The 23,945-nt window shown below is 42.0% G+C and overlaps 1 protein-coding gene across 4 annotated transcripts in view; it reads left to right on the top strand.

The window, feature by feature from the left end:
• LOC129815185 (voltage-gated potassium channel subunit beta-2-like) overlaps positions 1–23,945 on the top strand; it is a 175,390-nt gene that overhangs the window by 134,294 nt on the left and 17,151 nt on the right. For all 4 annotated transcript variants that reach the window (XM_055868681.1, XM_055868682.1, XM_055868680.1 and 1 more), the window contains 4 exons: positions 19,802–19,845; positions 20,195–20,232; positions 20,416–20,495; positions 23,081–23,125. In XM_055868681.1, the coding sequence (XP_055724656.1) occupies positions 19,802–19,845; positions 20,195–20,232; positions 20,416–20,495; positions 23,081–23,125 (207 nt within the window). The remainder of the gene's footprint in view (positions 1–19,801; positions 19,846–20,194; positions 20,233–20,415; positions 20,496–23,080; positions 23,126–23,945) is intronic.

The raw sequence follows: 23,945 nt of genomic DNA, 5'->3' as shown, positions 1-23,945 counted from the left end.
TTTGCCACATAGGGCTGCCATCATTGTCTTTGAACTGGACTGTGTGTTACAGACAGTAGCAACAGCATGACTTTAGATCATTGCCGTTGCTAGTTTGATTGTATTGACATTCACTGCCTTAGTTACAATCGTCCGTTTTTGTCCAAAATATTGAGTCATTCAAACTAAAACAGTGCATCCTGAATGCCTGGAGGCAGCCAACAATGTACCAGGCCAGCTGTGATTTACAACCTGATAGCAATATTTGTTTTTAAATATTTTTAAAACCACTTATAAGGTTGGTTTTGTAGCATAAACTGTGCCTTTTATGTTTTTGACTGATATTCTAATGATTTGTTTCATATCTGCAGAGTAGTTGTCATTTCCACTTTAATTGGTGTAGAATGGTATACTATCCCAAGCCCTTAGAATACCATGGGGAAGTACTTAGAGGCTATTAGTGTTTCCCCTATATTCATTTAGAAGTGGTGGTCCACAACTACTAAATTGTTGCCACTGCTGCAAAAAAGGAAAATGACAGTGGACTGTAAATGGCACGGTAAAGGTTAAAGTATACAGTATATAAGATGCATGGTTAACTGCTTTTTACTCGGTCATGTGTTGTGAATATTTTAGTTCTGTCCTACACTACGCCAAATAGTGTCATATGGCACTGAATGATGCAGTGTGGTCATGATATGTGATCTAGTGAGTAAGCTTTTCTGCACCACTTTTTTTAGTATGTAAACTATACGGTGGCCGTGTCCGAATACCCATACTAGCGTACTACATACTTAAACTGCATACTATGTAGTCACCGTCGGATACTATTTAGCACGTACCGTTTATTAAAAAGTATGCAGTTTGCAACGGCCGCAACGCAGTAGCGGTTCTGACTGGCTGAGTACTGTAGGTGGGGCGGGGCTGACTGGCTGAGTACTGTAGGTGGGGCGGGGCTGACTGGCTGAGTACTGTAGGTGGGGCGGGGCTGACTGGCTGAGTACTGTAGTTGGGGCGGGGCTGACTGGCTGAGTACTGTAGGTGGGGCGGGGCTGACTGGCTGAGTACTGTAGGTGGGGCGGGGCTGACTGGCTGAGTACTGTAGGTGGGGCGGGGCTGACTGGCTGAGTACTGTAGGTGGGGCGGGGCTGACTGGCTGAGTACTGTAGGTGGGGTGGGGCTGACTGGCTGAGTACTGTAGGTGGGGTGGGGCTGACTGGCTGAGTACTGTAGGTGGGGTGGGGCTGACTGGCTGAGTACTGTAGTTGGGGCGGGGCTGACTGGCTGAGTACTGTAGGTGGGGCGGGGCTGACTGGCTGAGTACTGTAGGTGGGGTGGGGCTGACTGGCTGAGTACTGTAGGTGGGGCGGGGCTGACTGCGGGTGGATTTTTCTAAATTCAACAGACATGCATCGCATTAACCAGCTCATTTCCAATTTGATGAATTACTCTAAACTCTGAATAGAATATGATTGGCATTATAGGCCTACTCTGGCTGGTTATAGGCAGACTATCACATTCACATCACATTAATTTGGTTCCATTTCAACATATTTATTAGTGAAACCAGAGTGCTGTAACATATATACATTGAAGTGTTCACACCAAAACTTTTCAAATGTTCAAATCAAAAGGCTATTGCACAGAAAAATGTGCTCGGTCGGGTGCATCGCAAATTCAGCACCGCAGGACAGCAACATACTAAACCATGGGGTTGTTGGGCACCTCCCTGACCAAGGCCCTTCTCCCCGATTGCTCAGTTTGGCCGGGCGGCCAGCTCTAGGAAGAGTCTTGGTGGTTCCAAACTTCTTCCATTTAAGAATGATGGAGGCCTCTGTGTTCTTGGGAACCTTCAATGCTGCAGAAATGTTTTGGTACCCTTCCCCAGATCTGTGCATCGACACAATCCTGTCTCGGCGCTCTTCTGACATGCACTGTCAACTGTGGGACTTTATATACAGTCGTGGCCAAAACACAAATATTAATTTCCATAAAGTTTGCTGCTTCAGTGTCTTTAGATATTTTTGTCAGATATTACTATGGAATACTGAAGTATAATTACAAGCATTTCATACGTGTCAAAGGCTTTTATTGACAATTACATGAAGTTGATGCAAAGAGTCAATATTTGCAGTGTTGACCCTTCTTTTTCAAGACCTCTGCAATCCGCCCTGGCATGCTGTCAATTAACTTCTGGGCCACATCCTGACTGATGGTAGCGCTCACCTTGTCTTCTCCGGACAAGCTTTTTTCCAGATGCCCCAAACAATCGGAAAGGGGATTCATCAGAGAAAATGACTTTACCCCTGTCCTCAGCAGTCCAATCCCTGTACCTTTTGCAGAATATCAGTATGTCCCTGACGTTTTTCCTGGAGAGAAGTGGCTTCTTTGCTGCCCTTCTTGACACCAGGCCACCCTCCAAAAGTCTTCGCCTCACTGTGCGTGCAGATGCACTCACACCTGCCTGCTGCCATTCCTGAGGAAGCTCTGTACTGGTGGTGCCCCGATCCCGCAGCTGAATCAACATTAGGAGACGGTCCTGGCGCTTGCTGGACTTTCTTGGACGTCCTGAAGCCTTCTTCACAACAAATGAACCATTCTCCTTGACGTTCTTGATGATCCGATAAATGGTGGATTTAGGTGCAATCTTACTGGCAGCAATATCCTTGCCTGTGATGCCCTTTTTGTGCAAAGCAATGATGACTGCATGTGTTTCCTTAAAGGTAACCGTGGTTGACAGAGGAAGAACAATGATTCCAAGCACCACCCTCCTTTAGAAGCTTCCAGTCTGTTTTTCGAACTCAATCAGCATGACAGAGTGATCTCCAGCCTTGTCCTCGTCAACACTCACACCTGTGTTAACGAGAGAGTCACTGACATGATGTCAGCTGGTCCTTTTGTGGCAGGGCTGAAATGCAGTGGAAATGTTTTTTGGGGGATTCAAATCAAATCAAGTTTATTTTATATAGCCCTTCGTACATCAGCTAATATCTCGAAGTGCTGTACAGAATCCCAGCCTAAAACCCCAAACAGCAAGCAATGCAGGTGTAGAAGCACGGTGGCTAGGAAAAACTCCCTAGAAAGGCCAAAACCTATGAAGAAACCTAGAGAGGAACCAGGCTATGAGGGGTGGCCAGTCCTCTTCTGGCTGTGCCGGGTGGAGATTATAACAGAACATGGCCAAGATGTTCAAAAATGTTCATAAGTGACAAGCATGGTCAAATAATAATCAGGAATAAATGTCAGTTGGCTTTTCATAGCCGATCATTAAGAGTTGAAAACAGCTGGTCTGGGACAGGTAGGGGTTCCATAACCGCAGGCAGAACAGTTGAAACTGGAATAGCAGCAAGGCCAGGTGTGCCCGGTAGTCCTGACGTATGGTCCTAGGGCTCAGGTCCTCCGAGAGAGAGAAAGAAAGAGAGAAGGAGAGAATTAGAGAGAGCCAAGATTTTCAAAATGTTCATAAATGACAAGTATGGTCAAATAATAATCAGAAAGAGAGACTTTGCAATTAATTGCAATTCATCTGATCACTCTTCATTACATTCTGGAGTATATGCAAATTGCCATCATACAAACCGAGGCAGCAGACTTTGTGAAAATTAATATTTGTGTCATTCTCAAAACTTTTGGCCACGACTGTAGACAGGATGCACCTGAGCTCAGTTTCAAGTCTCATAGCAAAGGGTCTGAATACTTATGTAAATAATGTATTCTTAGAACCTGTTTTTGCTTTGTCATTATGGGGTATTGTGTATAGATTGATGAGGAAAAAATATGTTTAATCCATTTTAGAATAAGGCTTTAACGTAACAAAATATAGAAAAATTCTAGGGGTCTGAATACTTTCCGAAGGCACTGTATGTGACCCTGTTCTCATTCATCATCACAACTTGCCTTTCTACCCCACCCCCCTGAACTGTCTCACTCCCCCAACCCCTCACCACCTCTACCCCTTATCCTGACAAGTCTTACCCCTTCACCTTCTGACCTCCACCCTGACCTCTCAGCCCCTACCTTCCCCTCACCTTCTCAGGCCATCACCCTGACCTTTCAGCCTTACCTCTCCATCTCTGGCCCTGGCCTGAACTCTCACTAACACCCCATGTAGCTCTTCACCACAGAGAGTTCCAGAGAGGACTGGATCAGATACTGTCTGATCCAGCCCATCCTACCTTGTTGACATGGTGAACACATATTGCAGCTCTCAGAGCTAGCGCCTCCCACCTCCCTCAGGGCCAAATATCAGGATAGGGAAAGAGTTGGACAGGGACGGTACAGCTGTCATCCATCTGGCTCCATCTGAATTGTAGACAGTCTGATCAGGTGCAGTGGATTTACGCAAATAACCCCTGAAATAGGCTTCTAAAGGCTCACACACATCACCCATTTAATTTAGCAGACACACCAAACGGATCTAGCGTTCATCTGCCGATCGCTCAGCATGCTGTGTTTTAGGGACCACACACTCTAGATGTCTGACTGCCGAAGATGTTGATGCGATTCCACATATAAAATGGGTGAGCACTCGATTCACTAATAACATTGAGGTGCTAAGTACTCTTGAGCAGCAAACGCTAACTCACACCTCAGAAAACCCATAAAGACTGAGATGACCGCCTCTGTTCATTCACATTGAAATCAGGGGCTTAGTAAACCATGAGGCCACTGTGGTACAAACAGTCCAGAGGCATCTCATCTACAGCCAATGAAATAACTCTCACACAGTCAAAGTGGTCACTGGGTCCACTCATAATGTGTTGAGGCTGACTGTAGTGTAGTATACCTCTGTAGTCCATAATTGAAGAGGGTAAGAGACGTAGGTGACCTTACTGTTCTGGGCCGTGTCCAGGGAGGCGTAGCGGCAACCTGACCCCAGATCAGACCAGCCTGCTACAATATTGCTACCAGGTCCCTGCAGGGGAGGAGAGGTGAAGGATAGCCCAGGGCCAACTTGCAGTATCAACAGCCAGCCTGGTAAAATATTCAGCACTACACAGAACTGACAAAGGGAAGTATTGTTCCTAGGTGAGCAAGGACAGTGACCAGACTGGGTGTCTGATCGGTTTGTTACTTTTTGTTTGTTTTGAAAAAGACTTAACTCAAATACACACCTGTCCTGCACTTGATCGTTTTCCTCAAGGTTGGTGGTATGTCACGCACAGGGCTGTGGCAGTCACAACATTTTGTCAGCCAGTGATTGTCAAGCAAATAACTGTGCTTCACCCTTTTTCCTCCAAACATAACGATGGTCATTATGGTCAAACAGTTCTATTTTTGTTTCATCAGACCAGAAGACATTTCTCCAAAAAGTACAATCTTTGTCCCCATGTGCAGTAGCAAAAGGTAGTCTGGCTTTTTTATGGCGGTTTTGGAGCAGTGGATTCTCCCTTGCTGAGCAGTCTTTCAGGTTATGACGATATAGGATGGGTTTTACTGTGGATATAGATACTTTTGTACCTGTTTCCTCCAGCATAGGAGGTCCTTTGCTGTTGTTCTGGGATTGATTTGCACTTTTCGCATCAAAGTACGTTCATCTCTAGGAGACAGAACACGTCTCCTTCCTGAGCGGTATGACGGCTGCGTGGTCCCATGGTGTTTATACTTGTGTACTATTGTTTGTACAGATGAACGTGGTACCTTCAAGAGTTTGGAAATTGCTCCCAAGGTTGAACCAGACTTGTGGAAGTATACAATTTCTTTTCTGCGATCTTGGCTGATTTCTTTGGATTTTCCCATGATGTCAAGCAAAGAGGCACTGAGTTTGAAGGTAGGCCTTGAAATACATCCACAGGTACACCTCAAATTGACTCAAATGATGTCAATTAGGCTATCAGAAGCTTCTAAAGGCATTACATAATTTTCTGGAATTTTCCAAGCTGTTTAAAGGCACAGTCAACTTAGTGTATGACCCACTGGAATTGTGATACAGTGAATTATAAGGGAAATATTCTGTCTGTAAACAATTGTTTGAAAAATGACTTGTGTCATGCACAAAGTAGATGTCCTAACCGACTTGCCAAAACTATAGTTTGTTGACAATACATTTGTGGAGTGGTTGAAAAACGAGTTTTAATGACTCCAACCTAAGTGGATGTAAACTTCCGACTTCAACTGTAAACACAGTTAAGCATCTCTTGGCTCCACACATAGCCTGTCCTTTGGAACATCTGCATTTTTAAAAAGTCTAATACATCCATGTAATATAGCTTACACCTTAATAAATCCATGATTTAGTTTAGACAGGTCTAAAGAAGCATGATATGAAGAAAATGTATTCTATTTCAGAAGAATAGAGTAGCATTCTCTGAGTTGTCCTGATCTGGCTATGCCATATGGCTGTGGGCTACGCTAGTTCATTTAGCAGACAAAATTTGCTTAGAATTCCATGGCATTATTTTGTAATATGAAGAATACAATTGAACAAAGCTGAATAAAATAGAAAGGATATTTTCTCCAAAGGATTTGATGGAGTACCCACACATGCAGCTATTCTGTGTTGAGCGGTTAACAAATAAATAGGTATTCCTATATGCTTAATTTAGAGTTATTAATGTAACTTTAGTTGTTTTACAAATGTTGGGCTATATGTTTTGAATTTGTAATACTTTCTAAGGCTGCATGATGCGACTAGTGATGATTTGAAAACAGTCGCTTGAAAGGCATGAGCTCTGCTTTGTTTTTGCGCAGGCTGTACACACTACATCAGTCTCTGATTCACAATTTAACAAGCACTTGATAATGCCTACAATTCCACGGCGGCATCCCATTTGTGTGGCCGCAATGCACCCTAAAACAAATCCATGTATTTTGCGGCCAGTGGCCGTTGTGCCCTTCTCACTGAGTGCTGCGCGCTCCATCACATGATCAGGTCTTTCTCACAGGCTACAAGTGAAGACGAACACACCAGGGATGCAACTGTGCGCATCCTTATCCAATTCCAAGGTGCATATTGAAGATATTGGAAGTGTCCACATTTACTTTTTGTCAGCCAACAAGATGAGTAGGCCTAACGTACAGCAAAAACACTAGCCTATGTCAATCTACTATCCGCCATAGTACAAAAGTCAACCTATTCTTAATATTCCAAACATAATCTGGGATGCGCTAGATCCCAAATTAATACAACCACTAGCATCAAAAAACTTTTTTTATTCAATGTGGCTGAGGCAACAGGTCAGAACGTGGAGCTTAAAATGTTGATAAACTATCAGGCTATTTCTTCACATTATAAGGGCAGCAATGCGCACATCGTAGTAGACTATAAGTGCCAATGTTCCATTACCAGAAAACGCCATTAATAAAAGTGACCGCAAATTAAATTATGCATGTAGTGCTTTTATTATAAAGGTTCATTTTTATAGTGAAAATGAGCATCCCCAAACTCACACACTGCTTATGTGTATGCCAGTTAGGCTCTACACCCCTTGTAAAGGGGATGAATCCGTTTAATTTTAAGAAGTTATTTGGCCACTTTTGTTATGATACAAACCTTATTATAACATATAGGTCCATGGGCTAGGCTACATGAGGTGAGCAACTATGATTTGAAAAAGTTGCAAAAAAAGCCATTGTTTCTTATGCTGGGCATCATTCACAAGTGATAGGCTAATATTGTCACCTATCAGACTATTCTTGATTTGATATTGTCTTTACATATACTAAATAATATACAGTACCAGTCAAGTTTGGACACACCTACAGTACTCATTCCAGGGTTTTTCTTTATTTTTACTATGTTCATCATTGTAGAATAATAGTGAAGACTTCACAACTATGAAATAACACCAATAGAATGATGTAATGACCAAAAAGTGTTAAACAAATCAAAATATATTTTATAATTGAGATTCTTCAAAGTCGCCACCCTTTGCCTTGATGACAGCTTCGCACACTCTTGGCATTCTCTCAACCAGCTTCATGAGGAATGTTTTTCCAACAGTCTTGAAGGAGTTTCCACATATGCTGAGCACTCGTTGGCTGCTTTTCCTTCACTCTGCGGTCCAACTCATCCCAAACCATCTCAATTGGGTTGCGGTCAGGAGATTGTGGAGGCCAGGTCATCTGATGCAGTACCATCACAAAGTGTGTGTATGTATGTTTGTTTTGTGTGTTGTGTCGGTATGCATGTGTGTGTTGTGCGTATGTAGTGTTTGAATTATGTTGACCAAATTTGACACTCATTGACCTCCATACAAAAAAATCCCCACTTCCACTGCTTTGCGCTGTATTTTTGTGTGACCTGTTTAAAGTAAACCCTATGGAACAGCAGGGACTGTGAAGCAACACAAACATAGGCACAGACACATGCATACACACACACACGATAACATACGCACTATACACACACGTACATATCTATTTTGGGCTGTAGATATGGGTTAGTGGAGTAGGGGCCTGAGGGCGCACAGTGTGTTTTGAGATCTGTTATGAATGTATTGTAATGTTTTTTAATTGTATAACTGCCTTCATTTTGCCAATTGCCAGTAAGAGTAGTTGCTAATGGGGATCCATAATAAATACAAATAGAAATATTCAGTATTCAAATACTCAGTCCACATGGAAAGTGGGCTTTTTTGATCCCCTTGCTGTTTCAGAGCAAAATGAAGGCAATGTTTTGCTCTTAGTCATCACAGCAATTTAGCAAACCTACCATGGCTTCACAAGACACCCACACACTCATAATCCTACACACACACACACACACACACACACACACACACACACACACACACACACACACACACACACACACACACACACACACGTAACACACAGCCATGGACACTCTCATACATAAACATAGTAAGTGCCATAATGTATATTCCAATAATACCTGCTTGCACACAATCATACTCCTACAAAATGACAGACAGACCCCCCCCACATACACCTACACACAACTTCTCCCACACCATCTATTACATAATTTCATATCCCACATATCTTCCTTACCTCTAGCAGAAGTCAACTCAAGGTTCTTTACTCAGTTTTTAGTTGGTATGGTACATTGTGTTTTAAGCATATCCCATTGGCTTTAAGGATCTCATATTGGGAATGGGTTCTTGGTATTGAGAGCTCAGGAAGGGATATATCACCATCGAGAGCATCCTGACTGATTGCATCACTGCCTGGTATGGCAACTGCTCGGCCTCCGACCGCAAGGCACTACAGAGGGCAATGCGAATGGCCCAGTACATCACCGGGGCCAAGCTTCCTGCCATCCAGGACCTCTATACCAGGTGGTGTCAGAGGAAGGCCCTAAAAAATTGTCAAAGAATCCAGCCACCCTTGTCATAGACTGTTCTCTCTGCTACCGCACGGCAAGCGGTACCGGAGCGCCAAGTCTAGGTCCAAGAGGCTTCTAAACAGCTTCTACCTCCAAGCCATAAGACTCCTGAACATCTAGTCAAGTGGCTACACAGACTATTTGCATTTATTTCTGTGGTGACAAGTGCAGCTCTCGAGGTTGTAGCCTAGCGTTGCCTCTAAAGTCTTCCCCTGTGGTTCACTGTTCTGCGTCGCAATGAAAAAACACGTTGGTCATGTGCTTGCATAATGTTGGCGTGCCAAATTTGAATGATAAACGACCTGCCATGCACAGTAACGTACCCAAAAAAGATGGAGAAAATAAATATGCCTTTTGAGCCACTGAAGACTAAGCCAGTCGTTATGGTTTTATAACACTAGAAAAGGCCTTTACTTCCTGCAGGTTTCTCCAGTGTATTCTCCATCTTTCACCTGTAACCTCTTAGACCGAAAGGTAAAAGCAAACACCAAAGCTGTGTACTGTATGTCTGTCAGCGGTGGATTCTGTCTGAACGGTTAAGAGGTCCCACATGGTGTCTGTCTGATTGGTTAAGAGGTACCACGTGGAGTCTGTCTGATTGGTTAAGAGGTACCACGTGGAGTCTGTCTGATTGGTTAAGAGGTACCACGTGGAGTCTGTCTGATTGGTTAAGAGGTACCATGTGGGGTCTGTCTGATTGGTTAAGAGGTACCACGTGGAGTTTGTCTGATTGGTTCAGAGGTACCACGTTTTCTCTGGGGACTGGGATTTACTGTGGGGTCGAGCTGGAGTCGAAGCTTGTGATTGGCTCTAGGGGATTGATGTGCAGGCCTGGGCGTCTTGGTGTGAACTGCGACATTCCACAGGAGTTCATGTGAGGCCCGATTTAGACCCTCTTCCTCTGTCAGCATTCTTGTGACATCTCTATCCACACATGCATACACACACACACACACGCACACACACACACACAGGCACCTGATCATACTGGTGGGCGTCTGTGTGCCTGCTCCTCTCCACCTACATCCAGAGGATACAGAGAGAAACATACTGTCATAGTCGTGAACTGTCATAGGTGTTACAAATAGGGTTGGGCAGTATGCCGTTTATACCGTATACCGGGGTATTTGGACACACAGGATGATTTCATACACCGTCAATAAGGTTGAAACTATTTCTTTGAAGGTTTTGAATACTAGGGCTGACCCCATTTAGTCGACTGGCTGGTTGTTTGGTTGATAGGCTGTTTTTTTTTTTTTTTTTTTTTTTTGGGGGGTGGATCAGCTTAATATTGTGGAAAGAATGTTGCTTCCAATGTAATTGTCTGCATCATTTCCAATCCCCCATATTTTTGGGGGTAAATATATATATCCATTCACGTATGCATACATATACACATATATACATACACATACCTACATAGACATACATACTTTTTTTAAAGAGTATACCTTTATTATTATTCCCCGCAAACCCTACCACCGATCCCCCAATTGGAGTAAACTGATAAACATTTCTGTTTTTACCTTCAATTTATACATCTTATACACATTTTACAGACACAGTCTACTTTATAATAGTTCTCTCTTGTTTGTTCTTAGTCCTTCCTCTATTTCTGTTGTCCATCCAGTTTGATTTCCACTAGTAACTGTGCTATTTCACAATAGCTCCGCACCTATACACATTTCACAGATCCCGTATGCCCTACATTGTTTATCTTGTTATTAGTCCCACCCTTCAGCTCCACTCAACCTTTCCCATCTATCTTCCAACATCATCCATTTCGGATTTTTATTTGCCATATATTTTTCAACTGTGCTGTGATGCTTCACAAAAGATTTGAATCTTCCTATTCTCATAGCTTCCACGGATTGTAAATTAAAAATAAACATTTTTGCTAAAATAATTATTATATTATTGATTGATTGACTATGGCTTTTCAAATCCCCCAGTATTGCTATCTGTAGCGTTAGTTCTACGCAAATGTTGCAATTCTTCAACCATTCCTGGACCTGTGACCAAAAACGAGCTACATGCGGACAATACCAAAATAAATGGTCTAATGACTCTGCCTCCTCACAGCAGAATCTACAGAGCTGGGAAGATTGTATCCCCCATATATATAACATTCTATTAGTTGCAAGAATTTTGTACAATAATTTAAATTGAAAAATTCGAAGTTTTGAATCCGGCGTTGTTTTGCGTATCAATTCATAAACCATGTGCCATGGAATGGGTCCATCGAAAATCTCTTCCCAACTATTTTGCAATTTATATGGCACAGCTGTAAGTTTTTTGGTCCTTAAATGAAATTGGTATATGTTTTTATTTATCACACTTTTCTTTAACCATTTATGTTCTTTAATATAAGGCCGACATACAAGTTCCTTACTTATATCCCCTTCCACCTGCCTCTTCCATTTTTGTGGTAATGCCGCAATTAATTGGTTGTAATTTTGGGTAGAGCAGACATTTCCATATGTCTGTGTTAGCTGCATGTGTGACATTACTCCACCAGTCCTATTTATGATATCATTCACAAAAATTATACCTTTTTTAAACATTTCTTCGATAAATACAGTTTTTTTATCAATTACTATATTTGAATTTAACCACAAGATGTGTTGTACTATTTGTTCCGTCCTTTCAGGTGGATTAAACTGAAATTGCAACCAACTTTCTAAGGCTTGTTTAAAAAATAAAGATATTTTGGAAATTATTTCCTTTTCAAGCAACCGAAAGTGAGCAGGTGTAATCTGAATAAAGGGAAAAAGGCCCTTCTTGAACATAGGATGAGACATTCGTACCAATCTACTAGAGAACCAGTTTGGATTTAAGTATAACTTTTGTATGACTGATGCCTTTAGTGAGAGGTCTAATGCTTTAATATTTAATAATTTCTGCCCTCCGAATTCATATTCGTTATATAAATAGGCCCTTTTAATTTTATCTGGCTTGCCGTTCCAAATAAAATTGAATATTTTTTGTTCATATAATTTAAAAAGCAGGTTACTAGGTGTAGGCAAAACCATAAGCAAATAGGTAAACTGTGATATGATTAAAGAGTTAATCAGGGTGATTTTCCCACAAATAGACAGGTATTTTCCTTTCCATGGTAGCAAGATCTTATCTATTTTTGCTAACTTTCTATAAAAATTTATTGGAGTGAAATCATTTCTTTCTTTTGGGATTTGTATACCGAGTATGTCCACATCACCGTCAGACCATTTAATTGGTAAACTACATGGCAATGTAAAATGTGTATTTTTTAGTGATCCAATACGTAATATGGTACATTTATCATAATTTGGTTTTAATCCAGAGAGGATAGCAAATGTATCTAGATCCTCTAAGAGGCCGTGGAGAGTTTCTAGTTGGGGTTTTAAAAGAAAACATGAATCATCAGCGTACTAATCCCTTAATATTAATGTTTGATCTAATTTTAACAGCTAACATTTCGATGGCAATAATAAATAGATATGCCGATAGTGGACAACCTTGTTTTACTCCTCTAGATAGTTTAAAACTTTCTGAGATTTAGCCATTATTTACTATTTTACACCTAGGGTTACTATACATAATTTTTACCCATTTTATAAGAGATTCCCCAAAATTGAAATATTCTAGGCATTTATATATAAACTCCAGTCGTACTTTATCAAAAGCCTTTTCAAAATCAGCTATGAAAACCAGGCCTGGTGTCCCCGATATTTCATAGTGTTCCATTGTTTCCAGTACTTGCCTTATATTATCTCCAATGTATCGTCCATGTAAAAAACCTGTCTGATTAGGATGAATAATATCTGACAAAACTTTTTTTATTCTATGCGCCAAGCATTTTGCTAGGATTTTTGCATCACAACACTGAAGTGTAAGAGGTCTCCAATTTTTTAAATGGACTGGATCTTTATATATACCACTTGGGTCCTGTTTCAGTAATAATGATATCACACCTTCTTGTTGCGTGTCTGATAATCTATCATTTATATAGGAGTGGTTAAAACAAGCTAATAATGGTCCTTTGAGTATATCAAAAAAATGTTTGTATACTTCCACTGGTATGCCATCCAGTCCTGGAGTTTTCCCATCCTTAAAGGCCCCAATTGCATCAAGTAGTTCCTCCTCCGTAATTAGGCCTTCACATGAGTCTTTCTGTACAGATGTTAATTTTACATTATTATTATGGAAGAAATCCATACAATTAGTTTCAGTTAGTGGAGATGGAGGAGCCTGAAACGAAAATATATTCTTAAAGTACTTTACTTCCTCTTTCAAAATATCATTTGGTGAATCATGCGTGACTCCATCATTTGTAACAAGTTTTAATACGTTTTTTTTTGGTAGCATTTCTATATTGACGATTGAAAAAGAATTTGGTGCATTTTTCCCCATATTCCATCCAGTTCGCTTTATTTTTGTAATATATTACACTGGATCTTTCTTGAATAAGTTCCTCCATTTCTTTTTGTTTTTCCTCTAACTTATTCTGTGCCTCTATGGTACCGTTTTTATTGTTATCTAACTGTACTGTTAGTCCTTCAATTTCCTTTGTTAATATGGACTCTTTTGATCGAAATTGCTTTTGTTTTATAGATGAGTACTGAATTGCATGGCCTCTAAAGGCACACTTAAAAGTGTCCCATACAATATGGGGATCTGCTGTACCTATGTTATGTCTAAAAAAAAGTCAGTTATAAATTCTTCTGTCCTAGTTCTAAACAATTTATCATCTAGTAGGCTTTGATTAAATTTCCAATATCCTCGGCCACGTGGAAATTCTATAAGAGTAATATATATGCCAATTATGTGATGGTCCGACCGCATTCTGTCCCCTATCAAACACTTTTTAACTTTTGGTGCCAGAGAGAATGATATAAGAAAGTAGTCAAGGCGACTAGCTTGATTAAGCCTCCGCCATGTATATCTCACTAGGTCAGGGTATTTAAGTCTCCATATATCCACTAATTCCAATACATCCATGACATTCCTGATTTCCTTAAGTGCCTGAGGGTGATCGTTTGTAGTGTGATTTCCTTTCCGGTCCATAGAGGTATTTAAGACCGTATTAAAATCTCCCACTATAATAATAGAGTCTAGTGTTGCTTGTAGAGTTGATACATTCTTATATATATTGTCAAAGAAGCTTGGATCATCATTATTCGGACCGTATAGGTTAATAAGCCATATATGTTTATTGTCCAATAACATATTTAAAATAATCCATCTACCTTGAGGATCTGTTTGGACAAGTTGCACATTTGGATCAAAGTTATTATTAATTAAAACCATCACCCCTTTTGAATTTCTTTGCCCATGGGAGAAATATATTTTGCCCCCCCAGTTCTTTTTCCACAAAACTTCATCTAAAACTGTCGAATGGGTTTCCTGTAAACAGTAGATATTATAATCCTTCTCTTTTAGCCAGGTATATACTGATCGTCTTTTCTTATTATCTGCTAAGCCATTACAATTGTAACTGGCTATACTTATTTCACCACTTACCATAATGAGACACACCTTTCAATTATTTTTATCAAAATATATGTTTGTAAACGTCCTATTAAAAAGTAACATAATGATTGAGCGTCTATATAGTTGTACCATGACATTTGCATCTCCACTAAGCAAACCTCCAATTGGTCCCCACTATTCCACCCGCCAAAGCCCCCATCTCGAGTTGGGTTGTCATCCCAATGCCCGGCAGACCACCCCCGACCCCCCGCATCGCACAGCCCCGGACCAACTGGGATCCATCCTTCGAAAAGTGCACACAGCACCATCCACCGAACCGAAGCAAATCCATTGCCAAATGCATTTCCATCGCCCTCACCTCGATTTTTATTACATATTGCTGTGAATCATCCTCTATAGTCCCTAACATCTTTTACTTCCTCCTTCGCAACAGTTGTGGGATACCACATACACCCACACACATTCAGCCCTTACCACCACACAACCATAAGCTCACCCTCTCAACAATTGCACCATCCCAGAGCCCAACTCAAGATGGGTCATGATTTACAAATGTACTTGCAGTTGCAGCTGCATGAGAAGGCCTGCAAGACCGCGCAAAAAATGAGCATAAATGTAGAGATTTATTTACCATTGTCACATCCTAGATGATGGAGGTCAAATGTACACCTTCCTGAAACACCCACAATACGGTCATCCATTTTGACCATGTTCCCAAGCATCTCCATGCAGTCCGATTGGTTTCGTGCCACCAGGGCCACAATAATATACCCCCTCTCTGAATGTCCGAGTGTGACCCCCCTCCCCATGGGTTACTGCAGCTAGTGTTGCCAGCACTGCCACTGCCTGGGTGGGGGCACCCCACCGGAATCCCCACCGGCTAGGTACAAGGCCGTCAAGGTTCTCATTAGCAGCTTTGAGAATTTCCTTGTTTATTATGCTCTCCCTTTAGGGGGCTTTGGCTTTGCAGGACCAACCCTGCCAAGCAGGCTCAGAATCTTGAGGGGGCAGTGCTGCTCATGGTCCCTGTCCTCATTTTGGCTGCATACAGACCGTTTACAGCATGCACATAAAACAGTTAGGGACTTCTCCTTAGTATCTGAGCCATTCATGTGGGTGTCTAGGGTATAGGGCCATGGACCGTACCATTAAAATAGGATAATAAATAATTAGATATAATTTATTTTAAAAATGTAGTTCCCCATGATAGGACAATAAATAAATAAGACGTATAATTCATTATAAAAGTATATCCATCATTTGAACAACATTGAAAGCCCTCTCATACCCGGCCCACAGCAATACACTGGCTCTGGGATATGCAACTATTTCATTACTCACTCACTCAACTTTCCAAACATAACAAATAAAAATAAACACACACCACACCATCCACACATACTGTGCCTTCTGTTTACTTAGTTTTTATCTTCACTATGTAGAAATAGTGCTTGTGTTCAATTAGTTATATGTGAAGATTTATAGAAAAGCTATATTTTGTATTGTATTGTTACAATCAGTAACCGGGCTTGAATTGTGTTTATTTTCCTCATCTATGAGAACTTTGTAATTTTTAAAATAACCATGGAGTAATCTTTGTGTCTCTGAACAACTGGTTATCAATATATAGTTTATCCATGACGAGAGATACTCGTTTCGCTATTAATCTATTTTCTTTGAAAATTGGATACAGAACTTTGCGCCGTTCTGCAATTTCTTTCGGAAACTGATCATTCATGCCAATTTTGGTCCCAGCAAGTCTTTACCCAGGCTTTTAACCATTATTTTATCTTTAAATGAAGCAAATTTGGCAACGATTGGGCGTTCGTACCTCTGCCCTCTGGTTTGGTTGATAGGCTGTTGGTAGATCGAGATTTCTTTAGTCGAGCAGTAGCAAAAACTAAAAAATAATAATAATAATAAACATGGTGTACAAGACACATGTCTGATTGGTGCCTGTCTGAGTGGACTGATCCATTGTGGAGGCCGTGGGGATGGCACAGCCCATCAGTCTAAGACGTGCTACTGAAATTGTATATGGTTTTATTATGTAAGAACAATGGTGCAACACAATATTACAATATTTTATAACAAATGCGTTTTCTCTTGCTGTCCGCTGTTCTGAAACACATCAGTGTGCTGTTGAATTGGCACCTTTTCCTAGACCATGTTGCTATGTGTATAATAGCGAAGTTAACCAGCATATTGGTGTTGAGAACAATGTGTTGGAGGCAGCAGCAGAATGAGTAGATGAGAAAACAGCCCTTGCCTTATTGTCTAAGAAAAGCGAGGAGAGAGGAAACCAACTTAATTAGGTTTATAATCAATAGCCTAACTGTTAAATGTGCCTGGCTTTATAAATCATCCATATATACAGTGCATTCGGAAAGTATTCAGACCCCTTTTTCCAAACGTTGTTACCTTACAGCCTTATTCTAAAATTGATTAAATAAAAAATGTACCTCTATCTACACACAATACCCCATAATGACAAGGCAAAAACAGGTTTTTAGAAAAATAAAAACCTGAATCACATTTCCTTAAGTATTCAGACCCTTTACTCAGCACTTTGTTGAAGCACCTTTGGCAGCGATTACAGCTTCGGGTCTTCTACAAGCTTGGCACACCTGTATTTGGACTTTCTCCCATTCTTCTCTGCAGATCCTCTCAAGCTCTGTCAGGTTGGATGGGGAGCATTGCTGCACAGCTATTTTCAGGTCTCTCCAGAGATGTTCGATCAGGTTCAAGTCCGGGCTCTGGCTGGGCCACTCAATGACATTCAGAGACGTGTCCTGAAGCAACTCCTGCATTGTCTTGGCAATGGGCTTATGGTCGTTGTCCTGTTGGAAGGTAAACCTTCGCCCCAGTCTGAGGTCCTGAGCACTCTGGAGCAGGTTTTCATCAAGGATCTCTGTTATCTGCTCCATTCATCTTTCCCTCGATCCTGACTAGTCTCCCAGTCCCTGTCGCTGAAACATCCCCAAAGCATGATTCTGCCACCACCATGTTTTACCGTAGGGATGGTGCCAGGTTTCCTCCAGACATGACGCTTGGCATTCAGGCCAAAGAGTTCAATCTTCGTTTCATCAGACCAGAGAATCTTGTTTCTCATGGTCTGAGAGTCCTTCAGGTGCCTTTCGGCAGACTGCAAATGAGCTGCCATGTGCCTTTTACAGAGGAGTGGCTTCCGTCTGGCCACTCTACCATAAAGGCCTGATTGGTGGAGTGCTGCAGAGATGGTTGTGTCCTTCTGGAAGGTTCTCCCATCTCCACAGAGGAACTCTGAAGCTCTGTCAGAGTGACCACTGGGTTCTTGGTCACCTCCCTGACCAAGGCCCTTCTCCCCCGATTGCTCAGTTTGGCCGGGCGGCCAGCTCTAGGAAGAGTCTTGGTGGCTCCAAACGTCTTCCATTTAAGAATGATGGAGGCCACTGTGTTCTTGGGAACCTTCAATACTGCAGCAATGTTTTAGTACCCTTCCCCAGATCTGTGCATCAACACAATCCTGTCTCGGAGCTCTACGGACCATTCCTTTGACCTCATGGCTTGATTTTTGCTCTGACATGCACTGTCAACTGTGGGACCTTATATAGATAGGTGTGTGCCTTTCCAAATCATGTCCAATCAATTGAATTTACCACAGGTGGACTACAATCAAGTTGTAGAAACATCTCAAGGATGATCAATGGAAACAGGATGCCCCTGAGTTCAATTTCGAGTCTCATATCAAAGGGTCTGAATGCTTTAAGGTATTTCTGTTTTTAAATGTTAATACATTTGCAAACATTTTTTAAATCAATTCTAGAATAAAGCTGTAACGAATGTAACTGTACTTTACATACGTAACCTGTAACCTATGGAAAACTCCAGATGGCGCATGAAGCGTGCCATATTGCTGAATGGCACCAAAAAATCACTAAGAATCATGGTGAAAGTAGCCGTATCTAGCTAAGGATCATGGTCGATGTAGTCGTTTTCATCCTGCCTGAGGGACTCAACCGGGAGCCTCCTCGTAGCTTGCTGGCCGTGATTGGTTTGTGTTAGCACGTGGTCCTGACGACAAATGCAGTAGTCAGAATGGATCACTATGTCATTCAAATATCTCGATTTCAACTTAAAAATAATTCACTGTGTGGATCGAACTTGATCATAATAAACACATTTTAGAGCACAAAACAGCTGTCTAAAAAAAAATGTTTTGCCATTCTGGCGATTGTAATTTACATGGGCTTTCTAGGACAGACCAGGCTTTTGACACTTTTGGTTGCTACGCAGTAGCCGACCAGCAGACCTCATGACTTCACGCTCCAGACCGGACACTGGGCCTTGGTTGACACATGCTGCTCTTCCTTCAGACAAGCATGCATCACAACTTTGTTCACTTGCTCAATTTCTCTCATATACTTTCACTAGAAAATGTCCACTCTCACTGAAAATGTCCACTCTCACTGAAAATGTCCACTCTCACTGAAAATGTCCACTCTCACTAGAAAATGTCCACTCTAACTAGAAAATGTCCACTCTCACTAGAAAATGTCCACTCTCACTAGAAAATGTCCACTCTCACTGAAAATGTCCACTCTCACTAGAAAATGTCCACTCTCACTAGAAAATGTCCTCTCTCACTGAAAATGGCTACTGGCTATACTTTTCTAACTTTATGAGCTGGATTTGCCTGTCTTTGCAATTAGTTTGTAGTTTGTTAACTAAAAGCGTCCAGGAGAATTCACTATTACTTGTGGTAATTTTGTTAACGTTCTGGTAATGAACACACAATGGGCTAAAAACATTTTAGCGCCCCCTTGTATGCTATGCCGGTAATTCCATAAATCCCAGGATGGCAGAAAAATTTGAAAATACGGAAATCGGGATACCGCCCAAGCCTAGTTACAACCTTCCAGTGACTCACAGTGAGTCAGTGTCTGTATACCCAACACAGAGACATTTATTCACATGAAGCATGGAACTACTTGAAACAAAGCTTGACTATCTCAAACCTACAGCACTAAAAAGCTCATTGTCAACACAATATTAATGCTAATGTATTCTGTGTTTTGACAGAAACCTTGGGAAGTCTGGCCTGAGGGTGTCCTGCCTTGGACTAGGTGAGTGGGAGACGGGAGTGGAGGCTAGCTGAGGGGCTGGGAGATACAACTGTGTTAGAGGTGACTTCACCAGTAAGACAAAGTGAGCCACAGAGGGAATTTATTTCACACCAAAGGCATTTTTCTAGCGGAGACGTGGGAGAGTGAGGATATGCCAGACATACCAGCTGAGACCTTCTCTATCTGTTAACTAACACTGTTGCTTTGGTTAACTGTACCAAACCACTTCTCTCAAAACTATAATTAAGAAGCTACGGTAATGAACATCACTGATTCTTCAACACCACTCTCCCTATATATCACTAATCTGATAGACTACTAACACAGTCTCCCTGTCGTCTCTCTGCAGGAACATGGGTGACGTTTGGTGGACAGATAACAGATGAGGTGAGAGCAGATGGATTGTGTTATGCTGTTATATGCTGTTATATGAACCGTGAACGCCCTGGCGCGTGCGCTTAAAGCAACATGCATGCAGACAGGTTTTAATAATCGATCTCAGTGATGTCTCAACCCCTCCCCTTCCTCCTCTCTCTTTCCTTTCCCTCGCACCACCTCTTCGGCCAATAGATGGCCGAGCAGCTTGTGTGTCTGGCCTACGAGAACGGCATCAATCTGTTTGACACAGCAGAGGTCTACGCTGCAGGGAAGTGAGTATGATCCAGCCTGTCCACATCCTCATCCAGACATGACTTAGTTATTGTTGACCACCCAGTCCCAGTATCACACCATACACAGCCACATAGCCAAACAAAGCATAGGCTAACATTTACTGTAGTGTGTTTGAACCAGCGCTGACTTAACACTAACAGATCATTATGAGTGTGTTTATTAACGAGGTAGGGGACTCGTCTAAGGGATGTGGTGTACACTGGCATCTAGTACCAATGAGGGTGTTGCTGGTCTCCAGTCTCTCCAGTGTGGTTGTGATGATTTCGCCTACGGCACGTGGAGAGAGTCTCCCTGGCCATCACACATCTTTAGAGATCTCATTCAATTTGATTAAACCTCTGGTTTATTAGATCTGAGGCCCCCGAGGCTCAGAGGAAAAACACACGGATACACTTACCCTGAGTCTGCGCCTCTGCTGCCTCACACATAGGTACGTGGCAGGCATGTTAGCAAGTACAAGGCCATGCAATTTAATCCATGATGTGCCATGGACAGGGGGACCAGGTAAAGCCTGCAAAACTGTTTACATAAACATGAGTGATTACTGGCTCTCGAGCCTTGAGCTACAGACCTGAGGGAGATACACCTAATTTATAACGCTCATTATAATAAACTTTAATGGTATTTTTGATGTACGGTCAGGGTCAATTATCCATGATAGCTTGAATACCAGTTGAACCCAAACGCTGATATTTTGCCAGTACTACATTTAGCAGAGGTTTTTATCCAAAGCGACTTAGTCATGCATGTGTCCATTTTTTACATATGGGTGGTCCCGGAAATCAAACCCACTATCCTGGCGTTACAAGAACCATGCTCTACCAACTGAGCTACATAGAACAATACAAACCTTTATAGAGCTTTATAAATCATGACATCTCTTCTGATAGCTGTGTACACCCTCCTGGATTAATGAATCTTTGTTGTTATTTAGGATTAACTGAAATAATCTGAGGGAATATCCTTTTCCAACAGTACCTCAGATTAACAGCCTACAACTTCTCTCTAAACGTTCCCCAAGGAAATACTGGGCTCTCATTGTGGCAATGTGTTGGGCATATTTCCCAAGGTGTTAATATTGTGTAAAAGACTCATATTATGTAAAATACTTAAGAAACAAAATAAAAGACAAAGAATTGTTATTTCAATGTTTCCCAATTCCACAACAGCCACTGCATGAATTGTTGATAGCTTTATCATGTGTGCTGTGTATTTGTGGCCTGGTGCTATGAACAATTCACTGAAGCATATTGCCAGGGGCACACGGTACAGTACATCGACTGACAGCTAGTTTATGCCACTGTCTAGCAGCGTAGACCAACACATGCTTACAAACATACTGTAGTGTGAGTTTAACACAAACTCCATGGCTTTAACATCCCACTCCTTCACACTCACCATCAACAAACATTGATGTTGCTGGCTAATTAAATCAATGTCCACTCTCCGTGGCTCTGATGCACATAATTGTCTAAAGTCAATGTAAAGTGCAGGGGATGGAAATTCCGCAGTGGAAAACAATAATCTGAGAAGGAAAGAAGAATGTGAAATCTATAAAGAGGACATAGACACCACCACCGTTGATACAATGTAGCAGTCAGAGGCTTTACCTCGATTAGGAATCTACTCTTTGTCTCTAAAAACACTCCTTTTCGAGGAGCTGAGTACTGTATAGTATGTCACACGTTTACATTTGTCATTTAGCAGACACTGTTTTTCAAAGCGATTTTCATGAGCAATTAGGGTTAAATGCCTTGCTTAAGGTCACATCAACAAATCTTTCACCTAGTCTGCACAGGGATTCGAACCAGCGACCTTTCGGTTACTGGCCCAACGATCTTTAGCGCTAGGCTACACGCACGCACACAGACAGAGAGTCAGATCCTCTCTTGGGAGCGGAGAACTCTATTCATGCGGAAGACATTGGTCTCCGGGGGGAAGAGATGCAAACATCTGGCATTAGCCAGAAATGTCCCTGCTCTCCCTCTGCTCAAACCAGCAGTCTGCACGCATAGGCAGAGAGACATCTGATGGGGAGGGGGAGATGGGAGGCATGAGGGAAAGTGAAGCAGAGAGGGCACAGAGGCAGAGGTAGCGGATCAGTCCCTTTGTGCGTGCTATACAGTACACCGAGGTCACATTACAGGAAAACATGTCATTTGTTAGCCATGCAGCGAGGTGCTCTCTTCCTCCCAGTGACAGGAGTTATCCCAGCCCTAATGGGCGCCACGTTGGGCCGAATTAGCACCCCTAATACTGCTTCTAATGACTGACTGATAGGGAGCCTGTTACACACCAGCCAAAGGCCTTCCAGCCTGCACCCTGCCAGGCAGCCCATTCACATTGCCATCTCTCTGAGTTGAACTCCACACGCTGCAGGAAGGCTTTGTTACGAGTCTATAAAGACACTGGAAGTGTTGTTCAGGGTTAGCACCACACATTTCTGATGTCTTCCTTTGCAATGGCTGTTCTGTTTGTTTTCTTTTGCATCATGGTATGTCTAGTTGTTGGTTGACTATGATTATCTAATATCCATTCTCTCTCTCTCTCTCCCTCCCCCCAGGGCTGAGGTGGTGCTGGGGAACGTCATAAAGAAGAAAGGATGGAGGTACTCTCATAACGAGCCATGTTTTCATAACTCCTCTACCTTATTGGAGGAGAAGGGAGCAGTGTGGTGTGTTGTGTTGTGCACCAGCAGACGGGCAGAGAGAGAGAGATACAATATTAATGGAGTCAGGCAGGCGTGCAGAGAGAGAGCGAGAGAGAGAGATACAATATTAATGGAGTCAGGCAGACGGGCAGAGAGAGAGAGAGATACAATATTATTGGAGTCGGGCAGAGAGAGAGAGAGATACAATATTAATGGAGTTGGGCAGAGAGAGAGATACAATATTAATGGAGTTGGGCAGAGAGAGAGAGAGATACAATATTAATGGAGTTGGGCAGAGAGAGAGAGAGACAATATTAATGGAGTCAGGCAGGCGTGCAGAGAGAGAGAGAGAGAGAGATACAATATTAATGGAGTCAGGCAGACGGGCAGAGAGAGAGAGAGATACAATATTATTGGAGTCGGGCAGAGAGAGAGAGATACAATATTAATGGAGTTGGGCAGAGAGAGAGATACAAAATTAATGGAGTTGGGCAGAGAGATAGATACAATATTAATGGAGTCAGGCAGAGAGAGAGAGAGATACAATATTAATGGAGTTGGGCAGAGAGAGAGAGAGATACAATATTAATGGATTTGGGCAGAGAGAGAGATACAATATTAATGGAGTTGGGCAGAGAGAGAGAGAGATATAATATTAATGGAGTTGGGCAGAGAGAGAGAGAGATACAATATTAATGGAGTTGGGCAGAGAGAGAGAGATACAATATTAATGGAGTCAGGCAGACGGGCAGAGAGAGAGAGATACAATATTAATGGA

Source organism: Salvelinus fontinalis, chromosome 18, assembly GCF_029448725.1.
Source record: "Salvelinus fontinalis isolate EN_2023a chromosome 18, ASM2944872v1, whole genome shotgun sequence".
NCBI lineage: Eukaryota > Metazoa > Chordata > Actinopteri > Salmoniformes > Salmonidae > Salvelinus > Salvelinus fontinalis.
Note: the sequence above shows the minus strand (reverse complement) of the source record. Positions and strands in the feature narration are given on the sequence as shown.